The 23,365-nt window shown below is 39.4% G+C and overlaps 1 protein-coding gene across 1 annotated transcript in view; it reads right to left on the bottom strand.

Moving 5' to 3' along the window:
• Positions 1-599: 599 nt before the first annotated feature.
• The window catches only part of pkd1b (polycystic kidney disease 1b), a 73,472-nt gene continuing 50,706 nt past the window's right edge, over positions 600-23,365 (bottom strand). The window contains exons 26-42 of the mRNA XM_063003921.1: positions 23,150-23,273; positions 22,841-22,993; positions 20,620-20,684; positions 20,348-20,535; positions 20,070-20,184; positions 18,745-18,911; positions 18,424-18,626; positions 13,266-13,463; positions 11,330-11,484; positions 11,070-11,182; positions 10,832-10,952; positions 8,792-8,914; positions 8,240-8,414; positions 6,282-6,569; positions 5,584-5,718; positions 3,690-4,004; positions 600-1,967 (exon numbers count right to left, since the gene is read on the bottom strand). Of these exons, the coding sequence (XP_062859991.1) occupies positions 1,212-1,967; positions 3,690-4,004; positions 5,584-5,718; positions 6,282-6,569; positions 8,240-8,414; positions 8,792-8,914; positions 10,832-10,952; positions 11,070-11,182; positions 11,330-11,484; positions 13,266-13,463; positions 18,424-18,626; positions 18,745-18,911; positions 20,070-20,184; positions 20,348-20,535; positions 20,620-20,684; positions 22,841-22,993; positions 23,150-23,273 (3,394 nt within the window). The 3' untranslated portion in view covers positions 600-1,211. The remainder of the gene's footprint in view (positions 1,968-3,689; positions 4,005-5,583; positions 5,719-6,281; positions 6,570-8,239; positions 8,415-8,791; positions 8,915-10,831; positions 10,953-11,069; positions 11,183-11,329; positions 11,485-13,265; positions 13,464-18,423; positions 18,627-18,744; positions 18,912-20,069; positions 20,185-20,347; positions 20,536-20,619; positions 20,685-22,840; positions 22,994-23,149; positions 23,274-23,365) is intronic.

Below are 23,365 nucleotides of genomic sequence, written 5' to 3'. Positions count from 1 at the left end.
ACCATGTCCAGAAGCGCCGTTGACTTCTCTGGGCTCGGAGGCCTCTAGGATGGACCATCACACAGTGGAAATGTGTATTGTGGTCAGATTAATCAGCATTTCAGGTCTTTTTTGAAAAAAAAAAGTGTGCTGTGGACCAAAGATGAAAAGGACCATCCAGACTGTTATCAGCAGCAAGTCCTAAATCCAGGGTATGAGGCTGTGTCAGTGCCCTTGGCAAAGGCAATTTACACTTCTGTGATGGCAGCATTAATGCAGAAAAGTACATTGAGATCTTAGAGCAACATATGCTGCCTTCAAGACGTCATCTTTTCCAGGGACATCCATGCATTTTTTCAACAAGACAATGCAAAACCACATGCTGCACACATTACAAAGGCATGGCTGCGGAAGAAGAGGGTACGGGTACTGGACAACGAAGAAAAATGAGACAATGTGTTTTTTTTATTATTTGCATTTTCCATGTTGTCCCAACTTTTTTGATTTGGGGTTGTAGATATACCAAAAGTTTTAAATGATTTTTGAAAATGCTCATATCTTTCATTTGTTTAACAGTGTTCTTTATTACATATACATAAATTACATATAATTAGCATAATTTGAAACTGTTGCATACATTTCATAATTTCTCAGTATTTTTCAGTATTTGGCATTACGTGAAAGCAGATAAGCATTATGAAAGTGATCATATATGTTCCTTTGAACAAAGAGTCAGATTTTTCCTTTCCGTGGAAGCACATGCTCCGACAACTTTGAGCAGGTATAATGTGGTCCACTCGTCAGACATTAATAAATATGCAGCCATAATTCACCTATTATAAATATAACAATAATAAAGAAATTCTTACAACTCATGTCATTTCATGTCAAATTTGCAAAAGTATATTTTAATATAGACCTACTGTACGAACAGGATCAGCAGCCTGATGTTCAGAACAATAATTCATTCTCTGTGTGTAATTGTTTGCTTGGTGGCATCACATGAAAGTTTCTTGATGTCATATTGTTGTCAGTCAGTTAGAGTTGTTGGCAAAGTAAATGTATCATGAACTAGAATGTGCCCTTAAGCAAACCCTGTCCAAATGAGAGCTAACCTTAATCTTCAGTTCTTAAAATACCACCATGGCTTTTTGCAATTTTTGCTACAGTTTATTAATGGATTGCTAGTTTAGTAGGTATAGAACTATACCTATTGATACCAGGTTTGACATTCACAGAGCAGACTCCTCTGAATTATTTTCCAGTTCAGATGTCTCAGGGTGCCATGCTCTCTTCTTAACTGGCATTCTTCGACTGACTTTACCCAAATCCCCCTCTTCACTGCGAGGTCTCACTGGAATGTCTTCAGGTGTTTGGGGCTTGGCGCACCTCTGGATGGTATCTGCAGAATGACAGGATCCTGAGTGCCAGGCTCTCCTTCTAGGGAAATTCTTAATTTCTGGGTTTGCTATCTGAGAATTTTTTGTCACTACAAAAAGTGTGGGAGGAATTGTGGAAGAACCCAGTATATATGACTCAGAATGAATAGCCCTTCGAAGAGGGTGGACTTGAGGAGCACACATGGTAAGAGAAGTTTGACTCTGTCTTTTAGGATCTGGCAGTTCTGGGCTTACTGAACACTTTTTAAAAGTCTTGGGTTGTGCCTCTCTCTGTGTCTTTCTCTTCTGAATGATTCTACTATAAACTTTCTGAAGCTGCAGCTCGATATTGTAGACGTCTTCAGTCAGCTGGCTGACCCGATCAAAGCCAGCCAGGAGATTATCCACCGAGGGCGGTAAGCGGTCTACGTACTGCTGAACTTCATGACTGTCAGAGAGGACTGAGGACTCTGAGGCTGATGAGGAGGTAGAGGAGACCAGGCGAGGTGCTGCAGGACTGACAGGAGTGGGTGAGCTTGAAAACCGGGAGCACTGGGATGATCTAGAAGGTGGAGGCTCCATGCCCTCAAATTTTACTCTGTGTCTAAACTGAAAATGACAAAAATAGGATTAAAAAGTGGCAGTTTTTTGGGTTAGGCATAAAGGTGATGGTCAAAGTATGTAGACACTTTAAGCTTTATGGACATCCCATTCTAACCATCTCTGTCTGCTATACAATGCCTTTCCTGTTAAAGGAATTTCACAGTAGTAGCACACTCCAGTCAGTGACATACAGAGAGTCTACACAAGTATGAAGTACCACCCTGCTTTAATTGTATTTTACATTCTTCTGCTGCTTGTGCCTGACTTCAACCAGAAAGGCCCTCATCCTTTTTTTCCTTTCTCAGACAAAGCTAGTTGTATCTATAGAGCTTCTACAAAGTATTTATCCACAAATAATTAATTTTCAAACTCCAAAACATGGTTTTACTTCTTATTTTGTCGATTAAATGTAGACTAATGGGTAAAATCTTTTTTTTCATAACTGTAAAATGTGCAATGTTAAAAACATTGTGAATTTACTGTATCTCACCAAAAGTGATATGAAGTTTAAGTGTAATGTTAAACATATAAATATAGCAGCATGAAATTAATTATTCCTTATTCACACATAATATACAGTCATGTGAAAAAGTTAGAACACCCTATGCCCTAATTCCCCCTTTGGCTGAAATAACCTCAATTAGATGTTTCCTATAACCATCTACCAGTCTCTGACATCGACTGGGAGACAGTTTTCCCACTCCTCCATACAGAATTTCTTCAGCTGTGTGAGGTTTGAGGGGTTTCTTGCATGCACAGCTGGTTTCAAATCACAGCATCTTAATAGGATTAAGATCCAGGCTTTGACTTGGCCATTTCAGAACTCTGCATTTCTTTCTTTTGAGCCACTCCTTGGTGGATTTACTACAATGTTTTGTGTCGTTGTCATGTTGCATGGTCCACTTCCAGCTCTTTAGATCTCACCATGGTGATACCACTCACTTCAACAATCAAGAGCAAACCAAACTAATGTCTGAGGTTTAAATAAAACTCCAATGTCCTCTAACTATGGTCTAATCATTGCAGCTGATGTGGTGCATCTGATTCTAATTTTAGATATTTTAAGTAGTAATAAATGTGGTGGTGTCCTAACTTGTTCCTCACAATAAATTTTCATTTTCCATTTTTGTTCATTACATTTTACAACTTGTGTTTAAAAGTAATTTTTAGCATTTGTGTTGTTTAGTTTTATATAAGCTCCATCTCTTAGTACTGTTTAAATAAAGCTCAAATGTCCATATATTTAAATATGTTCTGTATGTATATGTATATTTAGATATATTTAAAAAAAGGTTCTCATGGGGTGTCCTAACCTTTTCACATGACTATGTTTAAAATATTATGGTATAAAGGTGTATTCATATGGACATACTTGATATCGGTCTGAGACTAAAATAACAGTTTAAAATAATAATATTGGTTTATAATTCAACAAATTTATGCATTAGTCGCTCTGGATAAGAGCATCTGCTAAATGCCGAAAATGTAAATGTAAGATTTGTAGCCTACTTAAACACTATGTTTTCTTCAGTTCTCTTTTTTATTATGCAGGAAATTTTCTTTATGTTTAAATGCAAGTGCTTGTTTTAAAGGAAGTGGCCTAGACATAATTCAAATTGTTAAACCTCAAGAGCTCTACTCAGAAAAACTGTCAACCTCTAAGGTGTGACTACATCTTTTCATACATTTAAATAGGTTGTTCAGAAATGACTGAAATGACTTATGTACCTCCTTGATTTTGCTAAGTCCCATCCACAGCTTCAGCCTCTTAATAAGGAACTCCACCATTTCATAATCCTGGGGTTCCAAGGAAGGGCGGTATATCTCTCCCCGGACAGTCCGATATGTCTGCAGTAACACGGCACCGCAAATCCGGCTAAGAAGCCAGAAACACAATCCAAATGCAGAGAAACAAAAAAGGGGTCCCAGCATCGGATGCTGCTTACACAGTTGATGCAACACCATGCGACCTCTCAGCAAGCACAGCAGAGACTGAAGTGATTTTTCCACTGTCACAAAGCCTTCCACAGAACCTGAGAAGAGCTGAAAACAAGGACATCAACATCACACAAAAGGAATTTATGTAATGGCAGACAAAAGTGGTACAGTAGTGTACAAAAAAATAGCAGTCCAACACCATTAACTTGATAAATCACTGTTTTTAGTAGAAGTGATATTTCTACATAGCAAAAAATTCACTTGAAAGTGTAGTAGAGTAATGAAAACAAAACAAACCCAACAATTAGGACATGCATCCCACTCATTCTGAGTAATTGAAGCATTGATTGAAAGGGGGTTGTTCAAAATAATAGCAGTGAGGAGTTCAATTGGTGAAGTCATTCATTCTGCAGAAGAACGGGTGTCAACTTTGGCCCTTATTTAATGTAGGAGGGTGGCAAATGTTGCACAGGTTGGTCATAGCTCATTTCCTTTTGAAATACTGGGTAAAATGGGTTGTTCCAGACATTGTTCTGATGAACAGCGTACTTTGATTAAAAAGTTGATTGTAGAGGGAAAAAACATACAGAGAAGTGCAGCAAATTATTGGCTGCTCAGCTAAAATGCCTTAAAGTGACAACTAAAACCTGAAAGACGCAGAAGGAAGCGTGAAACTACTGTTCGAATGGATCAGAGAATAGCCAGAATGGCAAAGGCTCAGCCAATGATCACCACCAGAAAGATCAAGGAACATCTGAAGTTACCAGTAAGTACAGAAGATGATTAAGTAAAGCCAATTTACCAGCAAGAACTCCTGCAAAGTTCCGTTGTTAAGAAAAAGACATGTCCTGAATGGGTTAACATTTGCCAAGGAACACATTGACTGGTCCAAAGAGAAATGGCTCAACATTTGTGGACTGATGAAAGCAAAATTGTTCTTTTTGGGTCTAGTGGCCGTAGACAGTATGTCAGACGACCATCGAGCACTGAATTCAAGCCACAGTACACTGTGAGGACAGTAAAGCATGGTGGTACAAAATGATGATATGGGGATGTTTTTTATACCATGGTGTTACGCCTATTTATCACATACGAGGGATCATGGATCAATTTAAATATATCAGAATACTTGAGGAGATCATGTTGCCCTATGTCGAAGAAGAAATGCCCTTAAAATGGGTGTTTCAACATGACAATGACCCAAAACATCTTGGTTACAGACCAACAAGACTGAGGTAATAGAGTGACCAGCCCAATCCCCTGACTTCAATCCCAGAGAGAACTTGTGGGCTGACGTCTGAAACACGTTTTTTTTAGGCAAAACCCAAAATTGCAGAAGAACTGTGGAATGTAGTCTAATCATCCTGGACTGGAGTTTTTAAAGAAAAATGCTGGCACTGCTATTTTTTTGAACAGCCTAATATTCATTTTTCTTAACTTTCTGTAAAGGATTAACACAAACTGGCTACATTTAGTTAATGTTTTGATTTAGAATTGAAAGTGTAGTATTTTCAGTGCATTTGCATTTATGGAAATAAAAGTTATTATAATGATTTTGTGCTTTATTCACTTTTTTAAAGTCACTGCTATTTTTTTGAACACTACTGTACTTCTTAGTTTCTTTGGGGTTATAACTAGTGTTCAGGCGCATCAAACTAAACGTTGCAATCTGAGGAAAGTGTACCAGGCTGCCAGTGTGGGAGAAGAGAAGCAGCAAAAGCAGGAACAGGACAGCTACCCCACAGAGAACAGGACTCATTTGCTGAAGAACTTTGCCAAACACTGCCCACCTCCTCACAAACCGCACAGAGCCAATCATCTAAAAACAATCAAACAAAAACATTACTGGACAGTGTCCAACCACCAACTGTGCATCTGTCCAACTGTCAGGATGTATTACAATTTATACTATACAGATATTAGGCCCAAGTATGAGGACACCTGACCATAATCTTGTTGAAGTTTACTTTTCAGATCCATGTGCATTAATACAGAGTTGACCTGCCCTTTGCAGCTATAACAGCCTTTACTTTTCTGGGAAGGATTTACACAAGGTTTTGGAGAATCTGTGGGACTTTTATTCTGCACCATTCAGCCCAACAGCATTTTCCACCCTAAACTCTTCAAATTATTCATGGACCTTTGTGAAGGAAAGGTTATTCCTCAAACTGTTGCCACAAAGCTGAAAGCATGTACTTTATTTTATGTAACTGATTTAAACACTTACAAAACAAAGCAGCTGTGACTGAAACACCTGAACCCAATACTTAAGAGCAGTGTCCTCATACTTTTGGCAATACAGTTTTTATGCTAATCAAATCATTGCGTTTATGGACCTATCAATTGAAAGAAAGAAAGTCAGACTAAATAAAGTTACATTACCTGTAGGACCAGTAACATCAATAACAGAGCTGAGAGCTGGGAGGATGTCTTGAATAGTACTGCAGGGGAATGAAAATCAGTGAAGGTGTCTGGCTGAGTAATGTGACTGGACAGGCAGGACGTGGCCAAGGAGAAATAATAAAGCCTTAGTGAAGCTGCCATGAAGGATATGACAGCTAAAAAGAGCTGAAAGAGGTGCTGAGCTTGGATAAAATACTGGACCTTCTCCCTCACTATCGTCAGTGTTTCAGCACTCAAAAAACACAAGGAGAAGAGCAGCAGCAAAGCCTAATAATAAAAAAAAAAAAAAAATTATAATAATAATAAATAATAATACTATACACTGATGAGCCAAAACATTAGGACCACCTCAATGTGAATATACTACTAAGATTATCAGTTATGTTCTTTCATATCTAATTTCAAATGTTCTTTTAAATGTTATTATTGGGCAGCATGGTGGCTCATTGGGTAGCACTGTCGCCTCACAGCAAGGTTCTGGGTTCGATCTCCAGGTGGGTTCTGTGTGGAGTTTGCATGTTCTCCCTGTGTCTGCATGGGTTTTCTCTGGGAGCTCCGGTTTCCTCCCACAGTCCAATGACATGCAGTCAGGTAAATTGGAGATACAAAATTGTCCATGACTGTTTTTGACATTAAAACTTGTGAGTTGATGAATCAACTCCATTTCTGTCATGAATGTAACCAAAGTGTGTAAAACATGATGTTAAAATTATTAAGGTTGTGTAACCTGTATTTTCACAGCCTTAAATGCTATATGGACCAAACACACAAAAAAGCAGAGTTTTGAATTTTATTCATTATTTTTTTATTTTATTTTACATTTCAGGCAAAAGTTCTAGTTGTGATAAGAGTGGTTTGATTATTGAGTATTTGTGTTTTATAGTAATATATTTCACTTTGTAGACTTTTTTCTCCTTATTAATTCTATTACTTTTATTTAATTAAAAGTAATTAATTTTTTCTAATTATTTATTATTTACAGAAAATTGATGTTAAAACATTTTTAAAACACAATTTTATAAAGAAACAACAATATTTTTTTTTTATTTAAGAAACAAAAATATCCACATCCAAATTAATTATGGCTCAGCTTTATTATGGACAGATGACATTACATTATCGACCAAGAATTTTGTAACTGAGTGTCATGAACACAGCCTCTCTGTGCTCCCGGAGCTCATGTTTCATGTATGTACCACATCCCTGTCTCCAGGAGCACATGGCTGGGGAAGCTTTGTTTATAGTGGCAAGTTGACGCCCCTTTGTTATGATTGGTTGATTATGATCCCCAGCTGAACCTTATTGCAGGTGGAATTTTTAAGGTATTTAAAGACTGGCTGTGGATCATTCAGGGGAAGCTATTTTGATAGATTTTTTGGTCATTCAGTTGTCTGTAATGGAAAGTTGCTCATAATGGCGCAAAAATGACTGGTATATTTTAAGTGTTTTTCCAATTTAAAAAAAAGAAAAAAAGAAATAGCTTCAAGTGTTTAAAGTGTCTATCAGTTTGTCTCTACAAGAATGAGCATTTCGACAAAGGTTAAGGTGCTGGAATAGTAATCAAAAGGTCGCTGGTTCAAGCCCCACCACTATCAGGTTGCTATTGTTGGGCCCTTGAGCAAGACCCTTAATCCTCAATTGCTTAGTCAGTATACTGTCACAGTACTGTAAGTTGCTTTGGATAAAAGTGTCTGCTAAATGCTGAAAATGTCAATGTCAAATGTTAGAACAACCTAAAATGGCTACTGTGAGTAGTCCCTTTTCAAAGTACTCTACTGCAGAATCAGAAATGTTGGGGTGGAAAAAACACAAAAATGTGCAGGGCAGAACACCAGGATTAAGAAACACTGGTTTACTGGATATAAAAACCATATACTGGATAACCTAAATATAATATAGCACACAAAAACATAAAGGTTTAAGCTCATTGTTATTACCGTAAGGGTGACATTTAAATCCAGTCGTATGTCAGATCCTGGGGTATGAAAAGTCTGGATGAAAATGCTGGATTGAAGCATCTGTGTTTCTGTGTTCTTCAGTAGAATAGAGATGGGCAGGAATAAGCCAGTTTCTCTGTGGTATTGAGTAAACTCAACTAATAAAGACTGGGTCCTGTGGCAGAAAGGAAATAAATAACCAGTCATCATCATTCTTTTTTATGTTTTACCACAGCTTTATCCTGGTTAGGGTTGAATTGGGTCCGGCTTTTCCAGAATCTCTGCGTGCAATGCAGTAACATACCCAGGACAGACAGCCAATACATTATGGGGCCTTGGCCACATTTTCCCCCAGGAATAGTCATTCCCAGCGCTGCTGGGGTTTTAAACCCTGTATGCTAGTGTAATTTAGTCATTAAATAATTGTTTTGAAGAAAAACTGTTGGGAACTCAAGTTGGGACTCAAAATTGTGAATTTGGTGAGAAATAAGTAGATTGAAGTTGAACATGTCCCAAAAGAACTGCAATATCTGTTTTAGATAATATACTCACTCTGGTGTGATCCAGCGTGCTTGCTGCAGGCTGGACAGGATATTGCTGGTGGAGCCAGTGCTATTCCCGAGTAATACCTCCTCTGTTTCAGTAAATACACATGACTGACCCTCGTTCCATGGCCTACAAACAAAAAGGGTCAGTTGTCAAGATGAGATTCAATTCAGAATGATTTTTCTGGTTTTATTAACCGATGTTTGATTGTACATGGATCAGTCATAACATTAAAACCACCTCCTTGTTTCTACACTCAGTCCATTTTATCAGCTCCAATTGCCATATAGAAGCACTTTGTAGTTCTACAATTACTGACTGTAGTCCATTTGTTTCTCTACATACTTTTTTAGCCTGCTTTCACCCTGTTCTTCAATGGTCAGGACCCCCACAGGACCACTACAGAGTAGGTATTATTTGGGTGGTGAATCATTCTCAGCACTGCAGCGACACTGACATGGTGGTGGTGTGTTAGTGTGTGTTGTGCTGGTGGAGTTTTTAAACACCTCACTGTCCCTGCTAGAGTGTGAATAGTCCACCAACCAAAAATGTATCCAGCCAACAGCGCCCAGTGGGCAGTGTCCTGTGACCACTGATATAGGTCTAGAAGATGACCAACTGAAAAAGCATCAATAGATGAGCGATCGTCTCTGACTTTACGTCTACAAGGTGGACCAACTAGGTAGGAGTGTCTAATAGAGTGGACAGTGAGTGGACACTGTATTTAAAACTCCAGCAGCGCTGCTGTGTCTGATCCACTCATACCAGCACAACACACACTAACACCACCACCATGTCATTATCACTGCAGTGCTGAGAATCATTCACCACATAAATAATACCTACTCTGTGGTGGTCCTGTCGGAGTCCTGACCATTGAAGAACAGGGTGAAAGCAGGCTAAAAAAGTATGTAGAGATACAGATGGACTACAGTCAGTAATTGTAGAATTACAAAGTGCTTCTATATGGTAAGTGGAGCTAATAAAATAGACAGTGAGTGTAGAAACAAGGAGGTGGTTTTAATGTTGTGGCTGATTGCTGTATGTGGAGACTGGAATTGCACAGACATTTATTCTATGCTCAGGACATTTGTTAATATAAGGTGTACTCTGCTACCATAATATATTCGCCCCCAAGTTATTGACAAATTACTTCTCTGGATGATCTTGCTTACAGGCATTTCCAACAATTTGACTGAAAAAACTATGATCATAAAATGTAGTCTAATGTTCAGTATAGGGTTTCTGAACACCTGGATTTCGAGAGTTTATCCCAATCATCATGTTTGGTCCTCTTAAACCAAGTCTGATTAAGTGGTGTGTTTGTAAGCTGCCATTTTCAGGTCTCTAGATAGATACTCGATGATGTTTTATCATGTGCTTTGGCTGGGCCACTCAGGGGCATTCAGAACACAAAAGGAAGCCCTAAATGAAGTTTTCTTGAAGGATGTTTCTGTATTTGGCTGCATTTCATACCACTGAGAAACACCACACAACACTATGCTGCCACCATTATTTTAAAATATGTATATGTACAGCCAGATATTGTGCACTACACCAATGTTTCATTAGAAACTGTGCTTTATCAGACCAGACAATATAAACAGGACAACTGGACTCTTTCTGAATAACAATTGGGTTTGTTCTTCTTTCCCTGATGCCCAATTCAGACAGCCTTGATCTTGCCTGACCACAAGTTGATTAATTTGATTAAAATTTATAGACACTTCATTTAAATTCCTGGCTCTGTTTTTGTTCTGACAGTTCTGTGTAAATTGTGGGCCCCTTTTAAACCAGCCATTAGCCATTACAGCCTGTGTGTGGAACAGTGTGTAGTCTAAGTCTCACCTCAACTGCCATCATTAATTTGTGCTTTGCCTATAGGAAGTATAAATTAGCTTATACATTTACAACTTTGTTTGAACTTGCTTTAATAAGATTTGTAACCCAAGAAGCCAGATGTTTAATCTTATAACAGATCACATTTGACCACTGCATGCAACATCTTGGTTGTTAAACACTTCATTAAGAAGAAAAATGTCTTACCAGAAAAGAAAGAATGATGTACTGTTGCTTGGGTGTGTTTCTTTTAGAGATTGCAACCCAGGAGCAGTCATCATCATCGATTGGCCAATTTTTACAGGATCTTTCATATTTTCCCCACAAACTAAAATGTAAAAAAAAAAGTTAATCTTCTCTGTCTAAATACACAAAGAAATAGTTTTTATTTTATTTTGAAACACGTGTAAAAATGCAAACAAATGTAAAAGTAGATGATCCTCACAGTTTTTGGATTGTGTTCTCTGTAGTCGTGGTAAACCCAGCAGAGTAAGGGAGGGATTTTTGTGGAGGTGGGAAGTTAAACTATGATACATCCACTGCCATGCTCCCATCCACCTACATAAAAAAGAGTAGAATTTTCTTAGGCATGGTCATTTTAAATTCTCATTTCTGAATGGCTGAATATACAGTATATTTCAACGATAAAAATAACAAATTCATTGGAATGATTGGAAATCAGTGTGTGTTCTGTAGCCACTTTACCCTGACAGGGCTGTAAGGTCAGGCTTTCCTGGTTCAGTGGAAATGATGGAGTGTTTAACTGCTGGAAGAAGCAGTCTGCCATTCATCTCTTGAATATTTTCCTGGTAGTTCACCATCAGAACCACCAAGAAGAACAGCATGGCAATCAAACAGTTCTGTGTAAAACACAGTAAGCACAATACAGTGAAACAATCAGCACTTTTGTTAAGAGGACTGCAATGTACTTAAAAGAATAACATTTTCTTATTCTACTATTAGGCTAATTTAAATCTGTATTAAAGAGGGGGAAAAGTTGAAGCTCAGGAATAACAGTGGTGGCATAAACTTGGTGGTGCAGCATTAAGGTGCGCTGGAACATGTAGGATTAAATACTGTGTATTTAAAAGAAACAGTGTAATAGATCTTGATGTCCCAGAAAGGTACATTGTTTTAGGACACCAATATAGTCAAGTAGTAATTAAACAAAAGATTACGTAACAGAATGAGTGATCAAATGCTTTGGGTAAGCTGGGGCAGAAAAAAACAAAAAAAAACAAGCCATAGTTATTTTTCTATTTATTTATTACAGAATTATTAATTGTGTCCTTATTTATGCAATAAAAACTAATAATAATCAAGGGCAGGTGGAACATCTTAATTAGTCCTACATACACGTGTACAGTACAAAACATTTTTCTGCTTATCCAAGCTTCTTTGAGTCAGCCAGTACGGCAGCCCTGGACCCAACAGGGTTATCACAGATGGCCAAAGCAGCCTGTAATATTGTGACAACCAGTTCTCAGTTCTGCTATATTTCTTTTCCATCCACTTTCTCCATTCTCCGGGCTGCAGAAGTTTCTGTGTATTTTATAACTATTTTATTCACCTTATTAATTGTGCTTATCCCCTTTTGTTAGTGGCTTTTTAGCCACAGTATTGTTCTACTTTGGTCACACATTTTAAACTTAAGTAGCAAGGTTTGACCCACCCAGTTACACACATCTTTTTAAACAGGTCTGCATACACTAATAAACTAAAACAGAACCACACCTCAAAAAGTTTGGTCTATTTCCTAACAGTTGTGCATTTAATATCTCCCTGACAGCTGTGAAATGTTTGGCTGATAGTAGTTACTCATTGTACTTGTTTTGAATGCAGCAGATGTAGCAGGTGAATGTGCAACAACACAGTGCATCCAACCCTTCTGGAGCGCAGTCACAGGCAAGTCAACGTGCCACTATTAAAAGTCCCTAGTTGGTGCCCAGTTGGCGCAGTAAGATAATCCACTAGCACACCAACTCCTTGGTTCAATACTCGGCATCTGGCGGGCATAACTGGCAGTTCCTGCAACAGATACTGCCCACTGCCCACTGTATCTGCGGGGTGGGGACAGGACTATGTGTGGGTGGAATCTTCATACGCTGTGTAAGGACCCTGATTGGCGCAAGAGATGCCTGTGCAGAATGCAGGGGCGAGAAGAGGAGGGCTGTGCATGTGTCGGAAGAGGCGTGTACAGCAACATGCTCTCCTTGGATGCAATCGGGTATCCAAACCGGGAGGAAAATGGGGAGAACATGCTAAAAAAAAGTCCCTGCAGTGGGCAGGCAAGCATCAGAAATAAACATCGGAACAACAGAAGAAGGGCGCTCAGGTGGCACAGTGGTAAAACACGCTAGCACTCAGAGGCTGACATTTCGAACTCGTCGGTTCGAAACTCAGCTCTGCCAGCCGGATATGGACTCCTCATAACTGAGGCTATTACGACCTCTGCTGGCTAATTGATGCTGCCTGCACAGAGTCGAGGGATGATGCGTTGATCAGGGTGTGGCTCTCCGTACACAAAGCCGATCCGCATATGAACTCGCATCATGCAGGTGAAAAGATACAGTCAGCTACTGCACACTTGTCAAAGGGGGTAAAAATTTCCATAGTTTCAATAATATATGGGTTTAATCACCTTCATAAGTTTTTGAAGCTTTCTGACTTTCCGAGCCTCTTCTCTAGCCTGCAGCAGACTGTACCCACAAAGAGGACGCACTTTATCTCCCATTTCCTCCTCTGTCCTTTTTACTACTGTTTCCTGTGCAAGGCGATCCTCCACCTCGGGGTCTACTGGTTTTACAATGGCAGCAAGATACAATGCCCGAATACTTATCTGTAAATACAAGACATAAAATATATAGCACTAAACATTATGATTAAGCTCAACTGTATCTAATGCTACTTTTTAAAGGTATCTAAAGAATGTTAGAATTTTTCTCAACGAAAGAAAAGCTTGAAGTAGTGGTCTTAAATGGATTAAGTTATAAAAAATATTTATAAAAGTGCACTTCACATATGCAGTGGTACCTTGAAACCTAACGTCAATTGGTTCTGGGAGTGGCGTTGAGTTTAAAATGCATTGATATTCAAGGTATTTTTTCACATAAGGATGTATAGGAAACCTGTTATTGCATCCCATGGTATGAGTGGATCAGACACAGAGGACACACTGGAGTTTTTATCTACCGTGTCCACTCACTGTCCACTGGGAGGAGACAGAGAGTCCTGACCATTATAAAACAGCATATAAGGGGGCTAACAAAGCATGCAGAGAAACGAATGGACTACAGTCAGTAATTGTAGAACTACAAAGTGCTTCTATATGGTAAGTGGAGCTGATAAAATGGACAGTGAGTGTAGAAGCAATTTTATGGCTGATCAGTGTATATACATCCAGTTATATATTTTATATATATATATAGATATATATATATATATATATATATATATATATATATATATATATATATATATATATATATATATATATATATATACTGTATATACAGTGTATCACAAAAGTGAGTACACCCCTCACATTTCTGCAAATATTTCATTATATCTTTTCATGGGACAACACTATAGACATGAAACTTGGATATAATTTAGAGTAGTCAGTGTACAGCTTGTATAGCAGTGTAGATTTACTGTCTTCTGAAAATAACTCAACACAGCCATTAATGTCTAAATAGCTGGCAACATAAGTGAGTACACCCCACAGTGAACATGTCCAAATTGTGCCCAAATGTGTCGTTGTCCCTCCCTGGTGTCATGTGTCAAGGTCCCAGGTGTAAATGGGGAGCAAGGCTGTTAAATTTGGTGTTTTGGGTACAATTCTCTCATACTGGCCACTGGATATTCAACATGGCACCTCATGGCAAAGAACTCTCTGAGGATGTGAGAAATAGAATTGTTGCTCTCCACAAAGATGGCCTGGGCTATAAGAAGATTGCTAACACCCTGAAACTGAGCTACAGCATGGTGGCCAAGGTCATACAGCGGTTTTCCAGGACAGGTTCCACTCGGAACAGGCTTCGCCAGGGTCGACCAAAGAAGTTGAGTCCACGTGTTCGGCGTCAAATCCAGAGGTTGGCTTTAAAAAATAGACACATGAGTGCTGCCAGCATTGCTGCAGAGGTTGAAGACATGGGAGGTCAGCCTGTCAGTGCTCAGACCATACGCCGCACACTGCATCAACTCGGTCTGCATGGTCGTCATCCCAGAAGGAAGCTGACGCACAAGAAAGCCCGCAAACAGTTTGCTGAAAACAAGCAGTCCAAGAACATGGATTACTGGAATGCCCTGTGGTCTGACGAGACCAAGATAAACTTGTTTGGCTCAGATGGTGTCCAGCATGTGTGGCGGCGCCCTGGTGAGAAGTACCAAGACAACTGTATCTTGCCTACAGTCAAGCATGGTGGTGGTAGCATCATGGTATTGGGCTGCATGAGTGTTGCTGGCACTGGGGAGCTGCAGTTCATTGAGGGAAACATGAATTCCAACATGTACTGTGACATTCTGAAACAGAGCATGATCCCCTCCCTTCGAAAACTGGGCCTCATGGCAGTTTTCCAACAGGATAACGACCCCAAACACAACCTCCAAGATGACAACTGTCTTGCTGAGGAAGCTGAAGGTAAAGGTGATGGACTAAACCCAATTGAGCACCTGTGGCGCATCCTCAAGTGGAAGGTGGAGGAGTTCAAGGTGTCTAACATCCACCAGCTCCGTGATGTCATCATGGAGGAGTGGAAGAGGATTCCAGTAGCAACCTGTGCAGCTCTGGTGAATTCCATGCCCAGGAGGGTTAAGGCAGTGCTGGATAATAATGGTGGTCACACAAAATATTGACACTTTGGGCACAATTTGGACATGTTCACTGTGGGGTGTACTCACTTATGTTGCCAGCTATTTAGACATTAATGGCTGTGTGTTGAGTTATTTTCAGAAGACAGTAAATCTACACTGCTATACAAGTTGTACACTGACTACTCTAAGTTATATCCAAGTTTCATGTCTATAGTGTTGTCCCATGAAAAGATATAATAAAATATTTGCAGAAATGTGAGGGGTGTACTCACTTTTGTGATACACTGTATATATATATATATATATATACAGTGTATCACAAAAGTGAGTACACCCCTCACATTTCTGCAGATATTTAAGTATATCTTTTCATGGGACAACACTGACAAAATGACACTTTGACACAATGAAAAGTAGTCTGTGTGCAGCTTATATAACAGTGTAAATTTATTCTTCCCTCAAAATAACTCAATATACAGCCATTAATGTCTAAACCACCGGCAACAAAAGTGAGTACACCCCTAAGAGACTACACCCCTAAATGTCCAAATTGAGCACTGCTTGTCATTTTCCCTCCAAAATGTCATGTGATTTGTTAGTGTTACTAGGTCTCAGGTGTGCATAGGGAGCAGGTGTGTTCAATTTAGTAGTACAGCTCTCACACTCTCTCATACTGGTCACTGAAAGTTCCAACATGGCACCTCATGGCAAAGAACTCTCTGAGGATCTTAAAAGACGAATTGTTGCGCTACATGAAGATGGCCAAGGCTACAAGAAGATTGCCAACACCCTGAAACTGGGCTGCAGCACAGTGGCCAAGATCATCCAGCGTTTTAAAAGAGCAGGGTCCACTCAGAACAGACCTCGAGTTGGTCGTCCAAAGAAGCTGAGTGCACGTGCTCAGCGTCACATCCAACTGCTGTCTTTGAAAGATAGGCGCAGGAGTGCTGTCAGCATTGCTGCAGAGATTGAAAAGGTGGGGGGTCAGCCTGTCAGTGCTCAGACCATACGCCGCACACTACATCAAATTGGTCTGCATGGCTGTCACCCCAGAAGGAAGCCTCTTCTGAAGTCTCTACACAAGAAAGCCCGCAAACAGTTTGCTGAAGACATGTCAACAAAGGACATGGATTACTGGAACCATGTCCTATGGTCTGATGAGACCAAGATTAATTTGTTTGGTTCAGATGGTCTCAAGCATGTGTGGCGGCAATCAGGTGAGAAGTACAAAGATAAGTGTGTCATGCCTACAGTCAAGCATGGTGGTGGGAATGCCATGGTCTGGGGCTGCATGAGTGCAGCAGGTGTTGGGGAGTTACATTTCATTGAGGGACACATGAACTCCAATATGTACTGTGAAATACTGAAGCAGAGCATGATCCCCTCCCTCCGGAAACTGGGTCGCAGGGCAGTGTTCCAGCATGATAATGACCCCAAACACACCTCTAAGACGACCACTGCTTTATTGAAGAGGCTGAGGGTAAAGGTGATGGACTGGCCAAGCATGTCTCCAGACCTAAACCCAATAGAACATCTTTGGGGCATCCTCAAGCGGAAGGTGGAGGAGCGCAAAGTCTCGAATATCCGCCAGCTCCGTGATGTCGTCATGGAGGAGTGGAAAAGCATTCCAGTGGCAACCTGTGAAGCTCTGGTAAACTCCATGCCCAGGAGAGTTAAGGCAGTTCTGGGAAATAATGGTGGCCACACAAAATATTGACACTTCAGGAACTTTCACTAAGGGGTGTACTCACTTTTGTTGCCGGTGGTTTAGACATTAATGGCTGTATATTGAGTTATTTTGAGGGAAGAATAAATTTACACTGTTATATAAGCTGCACACAGACTACTTTTCATTGTGTCAAAGTGTCATTTTGTCAGTGTTGTCCCATGAAAAGATATACTTAAATATCTGCAGAAATGTGAGGGGTGTACTCACTTTTGTGATACACTGTATATATATTAGGGCTGTCAAACGATTAAAATTTTTAATCGCGATTAATCTCAGAATTTCATATAGTTAATCGCGATTAATCGCATTAGAAAAAATCTGTGTAAATGTTAGAGAAAACAAGGATTTTTATGTGAAATGTTACAATTAAAATGGTGAACAGATTTTATGCTAAATGTACTGATGTTAAAAACTGCTGGGACAAGAGAAAACTGTAAGGGAGTTTTATTCACTCACATACTAGGCAGTAAATGTCAGATTGTAGTTTAGAATTTCTCCATCAGCAAACATTGTAGATCAGCGGTGCTTTAGGTGGGATAAGGCGTAGTTATTGTAACAGACTTTTCTGTGGTTGTATTGTGACAATGGTTTGATGGCCGTTTCTACACGAAGTGAGTGTGTTTTGACCCTTTGGGGCTTCCATAGTTCATGGACTAACGTGCTTGACTCAGCTTTCCGGTATTTGGTACCTTAACAGAATAAGTTAATAAAAGTGTTCTGCTCCCGACAACTTGTGAATATAGCGTGTATTTATTTCTTTATAAGTGCATCACTACAACGCTCGGTTACATTATGCTAACAAACCGCAAATGAAAAACGGTGGCAAGTCCGACATTAAAACGTTTGTTTTAACATAATGTTAACATAATGTAACCGAGCGTTGTAGTTCTACCAGTCAAGTCTCAACATTAACTAGAATTTGCGTTAACGGCACTATTATTTTTAATCGCGTTAAATTGAAATCGCGTTAATGCGTTATTATCGCGTTAACTTCGACAGCCCTAATATATATATATATATATATATACAGTATATACACAGTATATACGTATATATATATACACAGTATATATATGTATATATATATATATATATATATATATATATATATATATTTAATTAGAATCTTTGACTGGAATGATTGGAATCGGATAAACGAGAACCTTTGTATATAAGTGAGGTAATGCTTTTCTTGTGCATAGTGCTGCCAATCATTACTAATCCATTAATAGGGTAAAACAAGAAGCCAACTAACCATGAGAGGCTCCAGGATCAGGACAGAAGTGAGAAAAGCAGAAAAAGCAGAGATGAGCCACATAAGAACCACAGAGCTGGAGAAGGTACTGCCATATAAGCCCACCAGAGCCATGCATGTCCCCATCAACAGAACTACATGAACATACACTACTGCTAGCACCCAGGAAGGCAGCATCGGACCTGGCTCTCTGCGAGGTACACCTGCGGGATAAAACAATCATTTTGTATAAAAATGCATAACCTTAAATCTTTGTGCATGCATGTGCATAAAAAAAAGCTTCACTGGACCATACATGTAATAAAATGCCACTGTGCTTACCTATGCGTGTTATGGATGTGGTGCTAAATGAATCTGGAGGAAGACTAGGGAGAAAGGTACTGGCCAGACTGGCAACTGATAGCGACGACTGAGATTTATACAGTCCACCCTCAGAATCATGTTTATCCTCAATAAGATCCATCCATTCACTGCTGGAGCTTTCCTGGCTAAAACAAGTGGAAATTTAAAGAGGCAAATGCTATCTTAGTATACTATAAGACAATTAATACATTTAATAACAAGATCTTGGACCAATTATTCTTAGAGTGGAATTTAAAGGAATCCAGTGTAGTTGTTAAATAAATGGGTTTACATATACACCGATCAGTCATAACATTAAAACCACCTCCTTGTTTCTACACTCACTGTCCATTTTATCAGCTCCACCTACTATATAGAAGCACTTTGTAGTTCTACAATTACTGACTGTAGCCCATCTATTTCTCTACATTCTCTACTTTTAGCCTGCTTTCACCCTGTTCTTCAATGGTCAGGACCACCACAGAGTAGGTATTATTTAGGTGGTGGATCATTCTCAGCACTGCAGTGACACTGACATGGTGGTGGTGTGTTGGTGTGTGTTGTGCTGGTATGAGTGGATAGGACACAGCAATGCTGATGGAGTTTTTAAAAACCTCACTGTCACTGCTGGACTGAGAATAGTCCACCAACCAAAAATATCCAGCCAACAGCGCCCTGTGGGAAGCGTCCTGTGACCACTGATGAAGGTCTAGAAGATCACCAACTCAAACAGCTGCAATAGATGAGCGATCGTCTTCGACTTTACATATACAAGGTGGACTAATAGAGTGGACAGTGAGTGGACATGGTATTTAAAAACTTCAGCAGCACTGCTGTGTCTGATCCACTCATACCAGCACAACACACACTAACACACCACCACCATGTCATAGTCACTGCAGTGCTGAGAATGATTCACCACCTAAATAATACCTGCTCTGTGGGCGTCCTGACCATTGAAGAACGGGGTGAAAGCAGGCTAAGAAGTATGTAGAGAAACAGATGGACTACAGTCAGTAATTAAAAAGCTACAAAGTGCTTCTATATGGTAAGTAGAGCTGATAAAATGGACAGTGTGTGTAAAAACCCGGTAGGTGGTTTTAATATTATGGCTGATCGGTGTATATACACTATGCAACTAGAATTATGTTGACACCTGGCAATGAGTTTATTTATATCATTTAACTTATACACCTACTGGCAAATGCTGCGGATGAAAACCTCACTCAACTATTAGGAGGAGTTCTGACATTCTTTTGGCTATATAGTATATTTAATCATGCAGAGACCATAGTACCCGTTACCTGCCAAATAGAAAAGCTTCACTGGGTGAATAGCGGCCACTGTCTGAGGTACTTGGCCCTGTGGAAGCAGCACTGGATGTGTATGGATCTGTAGAAACAGGCCTCAATTCCTCATCTGCAGTAGCACACAAATTTAAATGTCTGAATATCAAAAAGTCTTCTTGAAATGTGAAGCACTTAACAGCTCGCATACAGTAAATGTTCTTTAGGAATTCAAAGAAACTTGCATTATATTAGTATTTCATAAGATGCTGTTAACATTCACCCAGTATACATACCAGTAGCCAAGAAAGGTTTTTCCTTCAGATATGAAGAAGCGCTAGGTTCACGAGTTGGAGGACCAGATTCTGGAGTTGTCAACCTTAACTGTAGCAAAGCTCTTTTTCTCTTCAGAAGCCGAGTGGGTCCAGTTATCTCAGGAAGGCTTTCAAAAATGCTGTCAGTTGATGCCCAATGACCAATTTTACTGGAGAAATTTGCAAGAAAATTACAGTTAAAACTCATTTAAAGAGGAGTATTTTAAGAGTATTCATTAAAAATGTTTTGGTACCTTTCAAATCCAATGTTTAACGTTTCCCAAAATTCAGACTCCAGTTTTGGACTATCCAGTGATTCCTTAAAATGATAAATTATTAATACACTTTATTTATAGAGCACTTCTCATTAAAATAACAGTTTGAAAGGATTTACAACCAAGTTTTTGTATCAACCAACCAAAAATGTTTTTGGGACAGAAGTATCAACATACAATCGATAAAGTTATGCAGGTCTGTCTATCAACCAGACAGGAGCTTCACCTGACACAGTCAGTGACATCAGTCAGTTAAAGACCAAGACACAATGACTCTCTTAAGTTGACAACTGCTAAGACAAGCATCATATGTTTTTGTTAACATTAGGTTACAGCAAGATACACTCAGGGCTGACTCCCATGAAAATTACATGACTGATGCTCAGCAGACATCTAAAGTAAATTAGCTGATGCCTGTGGAAATGAGCCTACTGTATATAATTGTTTAGGTGTTATGTAGTTCTGTGAATGTGTTACCACATTTACCAAATTTACACCTAAAATGAAAATTAAAAACTAGGTCCTGATCCCATATTTGTATACAAGTTTTAAACATCTGCTTTTACATGAGACATTGCATCAGTAGCTTATGTGATAAAAAAAAAAAAAGTTAAGTCACATGAATGCGATTCTCAAAATTTAGACTAAAGACACATTGCAGATCGGATACATCAGATTTCAGTACAACAAATAAAAGTCCAAAACAGATTCTATATCTGACAGTAATAACGGGACAGTGGTGGCATAGTGTCAATCTCAGACAGGGAGCAAGGCTCTTAATTTTCTTGTCTTTAGGGGTGCTGTACAGTGGCTTTCCCTCTGCTCTAACCCTAGCTTACATACAAGCTGGGAAGAATTTCAGTGTCCTGTACATGTGTATATGTTTATAAGTCATTTCATGTCATTTCATCTGCCTTACATTTTTTGTGGTTAAAAATAAGTCTTTCACAAACAGTGGAAATATTTTTTCACTTTTACAAACTGCGTATGTAGCCAAATTCTAGCATCTATGCACACAGCAGACTTAGGTTATAGGCTCAAATATTTTCAGCCCCATGAACTGAAAACTTTAACGCACAGGAGCCATACTATCTGAATGACAATTTACCTGAAATAAAATAAGGCTAATGCTGCCTCCTTTTTCATGTTTATCTAATTCCTATATTGGTATTTTCAAAAATATTTTAGTATTAAGGATCATGTGTGTAGACATACACTGATCAGCCTTAACATTAAAACCACCACCTTGTTTCTACACTCGCTGTCCATTTTGTCAGCTCCACATACCATATAGGATCACTTTGTAGTTCTACAATTACTGCCTGTAGTCCATCTGTTTCTCTGCATGCTTTGTTAGCCCCCTTTATGCTGTTCTTTAATTGTCAGGACTCTCCCAGGACCACTACAGAGTAGGTGTTATTTGGGTGGTGGATCATTCTCAGCACTGCAGTGACACTGACGTGGTGGGGTGTGTTAGTATGTGTTGTGCTGGTATGAGTGGATAAGACACAGCAATGCTGATGGAGTTTTTAAACTGTCACTGCTGGACTGAGAATAGTCCACCAACCAAAAATATCCAGCCAACAGCGCCCCCTGGGCAGCGTCCTGTGACCACTGATGAAGGTCTAGAAGAGGACCAACTCAAACAGCAGCAATAGATGAGTGATCGTCTCTGACTTTACATCTACAAGGTGGACCAACTAGGTGGGAGTGAGTGGACACGATATTTAACAACTCCAGCAGTGCTGCTGTGTCTGATCCACTCATACCAGCACAACACACACTAACACACCACCACCATGTCATTGTCACTGCAGAGCTGAAAATGATCCACCACCTAAATAATACCTGCTCTGTGGTGGTCCTGTGGGGGTCCTGACCATTGAAGAACAGGGTGAAAGCAGGCTCAAAACGTATGTAGAGAAATATATGGACTACAGTCAGTAATTGTAGAATTACAAAGTGCTTCTATATGGTAAGTGGAGCTGATAAAATTGACAGTGAGTGTAGAAACAAGGAGGTGGTTTTAATGTTATGGCTGATCTGTGTATCAGACTATTTTTTATTGTAATACACCAATATAAGGTCAAAGTGATAATGTGGCACACTTCTTTTCTTTCTGGTATAACTACAATGTCATTTAAACACTTTTAAATGTCATTTAAAACTCTTTAAACCTGAGAAAACAGGAAAAACTCACAGTTAAAGAGGAAGATGCCTCATCTGAGAAGGATTCAGGATCTCTGGGCATAGACAGAAATGAAGAGCAGGAGATATCTGGGTGGTTAAGGTACACGTCCATCTCTACAGTATCAGACATGGGGGATGGAGGAAGAGACAGCTCCATATCCACCTGGAACAACCAGCGCCAATTCACCACAACTATACATTATTATCAGCTAATCTAATAAGAACAGAGCTAGTTTATTTCATGAATATCTTATTAGTGCTCTTTTGTGATAAATAGTGACTTAACAAAGTCAGTGGCACATGGATGTACTCGACCTACCTTGTTCTTGGTGTTTCTGAACAGGAAGGTAAGGAAAGATTGAAATGGAAACATTAAAACAGCCATGGTCATTCCAGCCAGTATGGTCTCAGCGTTCATTAGCATCTGATCAGCAACTGCACCTCTGCATTAAAGAACATGGACTGTATTTCAATGTCAAAAATCAGATCATTTGACATCTGCTTCATCAGTTTTGAACTTAAACTACGCAAGCTA

The sequence above is a fragment of the Trichomycterus rosablanca genome, chromosome 10, assembly GCF_030014385.1.
Source record: "Trichomycterus rosablanca isolate fTriRos1 chromosome 10, fTriRos1.hap1, whole genome shotgun sequence".
NCBI classification, from domain to species: domain Eukaryota; kingdom Metazoa; phylum Chordata; class Actinopteri; order Siluriformes; family Trichomycteridae; genus Trichomycterus; species Trichomycterus rosablanca.
Note: the sequence above shows the minus strand (reverse complement) of the source record. Positions and strands in the feature narration are given on the sequence as shown.